This window comes from Lolium perenne, chromosome 4, assembly GCF_019359855.2.
Source record: "Lolium perenne isolate Kyuss_39 chromosome 4, Kyuss_2.0, whole genome shotgun sequence".
NCBI lineage: Eukaryota > Viridiplantae > Streptophyta > Magnoliopsida > Poales > Poaceae > Lolium > Lolium perenne.
Window position 1 is genome coordinate 291560377 of NC_067247.2, and position 6320 is coordinate 291566696.

Below are 6320 nucleotides of genomic sequence, written 5' to 3' on the forward strand. Positions count from 1 at the left end.
ACGGAACCTCCACAGAAAGCGAGGAACTCCCGCATTGCATTATAAGAGGGAAAGGTATAATTACCTTAACATGGTGAAATGGAATTTACTATGATCATGACCAATGCGTGTATGTAGATTAGTCCGCTTGGGAGAACCGATCAAAGAAGCAACAACCTCTTGCTGCAAGTTGCCCAATTTGCTCTGGAAAATTAAAGAGCTTTAGGGAAACCCAATGAAGTGGAGGAGGAGTACAATCGGACAGATGAAACAACAGCCTCCAAGGACGCAAGTTGGCCAATTTGGTCCGGAATTAAACCTCTTTGGAGGAGCACACAGCCAATTAACAAACGCAAGTGTAGATTGGAAAACGCAAGTGGGGGATGCATATGTGCAGCATGAAAGCTAGGTATAGGGCAAGTTGGCTCACGTTCTAAAGAAAGAACCAAGTTGCTTGTACCTCACCCCGCGTATTATATATCGATCCCGTCTACCCTCTTTTCTTCAACCCCTACCACCATCGAAAGAAATTCCACCGGCCGGACGCAGGAGGAAGAAAAAGACGGCGACTACGAGCGATATCGCCAAGAATCAGCTCAACAACATGCCGTGCATCCCGGTGTCCAGCCCCAGCATCCAGCACCAGCACCACCACCACCGGGTCCTCGGAAGCGTCGGCGCCGGCATGGGTTGCGGGGCGGAGGCGGCGGTGGCCGCTGCAACGACGACTGGGATGATGTGCGGGGCGCACCACGACGAGGTGCCGGCGGAGGTGGCGCGGCACCACGAGCACGCGGAGCCCGGGTCCGGCCAGTGCTGCTCCGCGGTGGTGCAGCACGTTGCCGCCCCCGCGGCCGCGGTGTGGTCCGTGGTGCGGCGGTTCGACCAGCCGCAGGCGTACAAGCGGTTCGTGCGCAGCTGCGCGCTGGTGGCGGGCGACGGCGGCGTGGGCACGCTCCGGGAGGTGCACGTCGTGTCGGGCCTCCCCGCGGCGTCCAGCCGCGAGCGGCTGGAGATCCTGGACGACGAGAGCCACGTGCTGAGCTTCCGCGTCGTCGGCGGCGAGCACCGGCTCAAGAACTACCTTTCCGTCACCACCGTCCACCCGTCCCCCGCCGCCCCATCCAGTGCCACCGTCGTAGTCGAGTCCTACGTCGTGGACGTGCCGGCGGGCAACACCATCGAGGACACCCGCGTCTTCATCGACACCATCGTCAAGTGCAACCTCCAGTCGCTGGCCAAGACCGCAGAGAAGCTCGCCGCCGCGTCGTGAGACCTCCTCCGCCACACCCTGGATGTGATCGATCGATTCCTTCTTTTCGGGGCGGGTTGGATGGATGTGTGTCTCTTCGGCGCGTGAGCATTTCTTTCCCCTCTTGGGTTGTTATTTTTTCTTCACATTTGAGTGGCCCTTCTTTTTTCTTCTTCTTCTCTCGTTGTTGTGAGATGCATGCATGCTCCTTCCTCCCTTGTGCACAGATTCAAGAATGATAAACCATCATTGGTAGACCTCAAATTCACTAAATGTTCAAGTTGTTCTGTATATATACATGGTATAGATCAATAGTACTCATTGGATTGGATTGGATGTTCATTGATCTGTCAAGTTTATACTCAGTGTGTCCTTGAGCATTAGCTAAGCAAGAACGAACAATACATGAAGCTTTTCAGGCTTATCATCATGGTAGATCGAACTTGATCGCAGGACAACAAAGAATGATGATGAGAACTCGACCGATCCATGGTTAGTTTGTGTGTGTCCTAGTTGGTTGTCAGATGACCAAATTTATTGCCTGATACATATAGAAATATTAATCTAGCTGGCATGCCATCAAAATACAATGGTCGACCGATCGATCACCGGCCCGTTGCTTGCTCACTTCGATCTTATGATCGATCCGCAGAGCTGTCATGCGCCGGCAGATGCCTTGAAATAGATTAAACTAAGCACCGGCTGCAACAAACACCGTCCAAGTCTCTAGCTTTGCATCAGAGATACTCACACATGGCCAATTAACCATGATAATCTCTCACTCCCGTACGACAAAATATAGCCATTGGATTGCCAAAACAACAAGGCCGTGCGCGTAATCTCATCGGTGGAGAAGAGAACAAATTAACCCACTGTACATGTGATCGTATGACGGCGACTTAATCGGTTTGTCTGCTTCGGCGAAAGGATTGGGAGGACTTTTCTGAGATGAAAATATATTTCGGGGGTGCCCAGCGCGAAGCTGCGAGGAGGCAGCCAGGCCAGCCCACTTGCGAGCACCATGACGACGCCAACTTGTGTGTGTTAATCAATCACGTCCCTCTCTTCTGTCTCTCCAGGGTCGACTAGCTAGCGCAGTAACCCTAGCAGTTTACCATTTGATCCCTCTGATTTAGACGGATATGATGCCTCCTCCCTGTGCTGATCCCTCTCGTACGTTCGTTCGTCCAACAACTTGCGCTGCATCGACCAGTTGTTCGTTCCTTCCGGCAACTTGGCATACAAAAATGAGAGCAACAGCCAGGATTTGACGTGGATGATTAATTATCTACACACAAGTGGCTCAACTTGCATGATCATGCCAGGTCACTTAATTACCTGCTGCTACCTAGGCTGCTTTCCAGGCATCAACTAGCTAGCACCTCTAATTTTGTAATTCCAAGTTGGACCTCTTCTACTTTCTTCGGGAATGGTTGCATATCACGGGAGAATTGTTGGACCTCTTCTTCAATTCCCGGCGGCTTATTTCGTCCCTAGCGTTGAAAGAAATTAAAGGTCTGTGCGCGTACATATATATGTCTTAGAAAAATTGTTACCATCGTTTGGTCAGATGTTTTAGGACACGACAACAAGTTCAAGACACCAAACATACATCAACAGTGATTACAAGTACCAACTTTCACTCCTCCATCATCGCAAGGGCAGGATCATGCCGTGGGTACTTCTTCACGATCTCGTTTATGTAGTAGTCAAAGATAGATAAGTCATGGCCTACGACGCGTTGTGGCGCCCCCGTAACTCCCTGTAATATCCTAGGTATTGGGGTTACAAAAATAGAGGAAACAGATGTGTGCATTGCATTCATGCATAGAAAATCCGGGAAATTTTCGCGCTTTAAAGTAAAAGAGTCACAGTAACTGAAGTTTCACTTGACCTTGGTGGAATTGAAGTAGCTCATCAAGTCAAGCGCTATAAACCTCAATGTGACTTTGTTTAAAACCTTATTTTGGGTAGAGATGATTTGATCTAAAGGGTTAGATCAAATGGAACTAAAACCAACACAATAACATATTCATCAAGGATCAATTACTTGATCTTATTAAAGATCATAATATGGTATTATTTGCCATAACATATGAACATATATTCAATGGTAAATCAAGTAACAATAAAATGAAGAAACCATTCTTCACTTATCTTTTCCATGTCTTAAAACTAATCCATGATCCTACCATGAAACCTCATGATATTCATTCCACTTCAACATTGGAATTATAACAAGGAGATCCACTCAAGAAGTATATATTCTTCTCTATTCCAAATAGTTTTACATCAAACCTAAAGAGGTGAGAGTCCTATTTTATTTATGGAAGCAATGACAAACCTTGAGGCAAACCTTGGATATAAATATCCATATGATCACAACATTATCTTCAAGAGGAACCCTAGAGTATTATTCAAGACATTCCTTAGAGAGAGAAACCATTTATGTGAAACATAGATAATGGTGATCATATCAATCTCTATAAAGCCTAACCATAGGATAATAATACAATCCTTTCCAAATGAGAGAGAATATCCATATCAATCCTAGCTTTAATTACTTAGGAATAAATTACCACCATTGAACTAAAGTATTAGGGTGTAAACCATTTCCCCTTGGAGTGGTGAGATAACCTAATATCACATGGAATAATACCATATCCATGAATTGATAAAGTAAGGAAGAGATTAATTCAACCAAGATAGCCAAGTGGAGTTTTAGACTTGATACCTATTGAGATATTGTGAGTACATCATAAACCCTAGAATAATTATCCCTATGAAAGAGAGCTCAAGCTATGGTGCTACACTCAAGTTAGTTGAGGCAACACTTGAATTTGAGGGAGAGAACTATCCATATACCAGATGATTATATCATCATTGTTTAAGTAGAACCCTAACAGAATATCTCAGGTATTCTCCTGGGATATAAATTATTGAGGCAACCATAGAAGTCCCATCCAAGAAAGTAAAATAGAAGTGCTATATCCTTATTGATCAAGACAATGCTTGATCATGGGAGTGAGAACCCATTCCATGAGAAATAACTTAGGAAGCCAAACCTTGATCATTATAAATTAAGTAATGATAATAAACCCTTTGAAATCGAGGTAGAAGATATTAAGACCAAGTTGATCATGCTTAAACCATGATCATGCTCTTGAGGTATAGTTAAATCCTAATAGGATAAGTAGATATTATCCAACACATAAAATCATAGGGGAACTATTAGAAACCCTAAACCATTTCCCATATGATAATTAGAGAGACAACTGAATAGTAACAAACCTTTGTCTAGTCCAGCCTTATATCAATCCAAATGATCTTGGATTGAACCATCCTATGTGTGGTGAGGAAGAGCAACTCTAGCTAAAGTAATATGGTGTTAAATCACATATAGAACCTATAACCATATCTCAAACTAACTTGTGAATTACTTGATGATCACAAGTTAAACCCTAAACCATATCTTAATTCTAGTTTATGTATCACTTGGGTGATCACAAATAAAACCTAGTCCACATTTGAGTTTCAACCCATGTATATTTAGGCACACCCAACTATTTTCTCAAACAAATAAAATTCTCCTGAGTGGAGTAAGATCTACTCTAATCATTCAAATCCAAGACTTAAGAAGGTAATACCAATAGCCATGGGAACAAACCAAACTTAATCTCCAATATTTATAAATATTGGGGCACATGAAATCATGCCCATAAAACTATAATCCTAAATAAGAAACCAAATAGTTGGCTTTACTTTGCAGATAATTTCTTACAAAGAAATACCACCTGAAACAATAACCATCACTAGATAATTAGTAAGGCCCTTTTGGAAAATAATTTAGAACCTTTTATAGTTGGATTATAAAATCAAATATATATGAAATATTCTATCCTCAACCCAATACTGTTAACTATGTGTTATGTGTTAATACACACATATAGAACCCTAATCCAACAATATTACTATTAACCATTTTTATTAGTTTCCATCAACTTGAAATAAGAAAAACCTGCAAAAGAGAATTCAAAACAGAATTCAAATTAGAAAACAGAAAACAATAAATAGAAAAGGAAGAGGAAGAAGGCTTACCAGAAGTTAAGCACCGCAGCAGCCCACCAAGTGCAGCCCAACACGAGCCCAACGCCACCACAAGCCGGTCCAGCCCACCGTAACCCTTCGTGAAAATAAACGAAGAAGAAAAGCTTCTTCTTCCACCTCCCTCCGCTCGCCACCGCGGCGATGCCAGTCGGCGCCGGCCACGCCATCGATAAGGATGACCGGACGTTGCCAAGCATCTCAGAGCTTCACTCCAACTGCCTCACGTCCGTGCTTATCCAAAATACGCCATGATTCGTGCCGTCACATATACCAACTTCGCCGTCGTATCTGTGTCGTCCCCGTCATCGTGCCGCCGTTGCCGACCGCCTCAAGCCCTATAAATACTCCCCGAGATTCTCCAGCGAACCCTAATGCTTCACCCCTAAACAAATCGTCCTCTAACCCTCTCAATATCCCGCCACCATCAGACAGTTGCCGCCGGCGTCGACCACGCTACCGTCGGTAGAGGTCACCCCATGGACCAATATGTAGTTCACAAGAAGCGCCAGAGTTTGCTCATCGTTCTGGTAGAAGGAATCGAGATGTGGCCTTACCAATCGAGTGAATTTCGGCATTCCCTTCCACGGTGGTTCGCCGGAATCCGCGACGCCGTGCTCGCGTCTGACCACCCCAAGCCTCGCCAAGCCCTCCATCAACTCCAGGTTGCTCTCGCTCATCTTCAGCACCTATTTAATCGCTTTAGAATCAATTGTATAGCAGTCCCGATTAGCTCGCCGGAGTTGGCCGCCGCAGAGGGTTTCGTCGGAGTAGTTCCGGCGACCAAAACTTGGTAGCGTTGTTACCATCTAACTCGGCGGGTAGTGGGGGTTCGGAAAAACAACTTTGTGCATCCTCTGGTACTCGATATTGGCATCGACGGTGATCACCGGAGTTACTCCGGCGATGCCGACGTGGCCAGTGGATCCCAGATAGAGAGTTTGACTAGTCTCTGCTTGCGTGGCAGTCAACGTGGCGCTGGTCC

At 45.2% G+C, this 6320-nt stretch overlaps 1 protein-coding gene across 1 annotated transcript; it reads left to right on the plus strand.

Annotated features, from left to right (window-relative positions):
* Positions 1 to 448: 448 nt before the first annotated feature.
* On the plus strand, positions 449 to 1573 carry LOC127295758 (abscisic acid receptor PYL4-like). Its single transcript, XM_051325751.2, has one exon. It carries the CDS (start codon positions 584 to 586, stop codon positions 1250 to 1252), a length of 669 nt encoding a protein of 222 aa, XP_051181711.1. The 5' UTR covers positions 449 to 583; the 3' UTR covers positions 1253 to 1573.
* The last annotated feature ends 4747 nt before the right edge of the window (positions 1574 to 6320 follow it).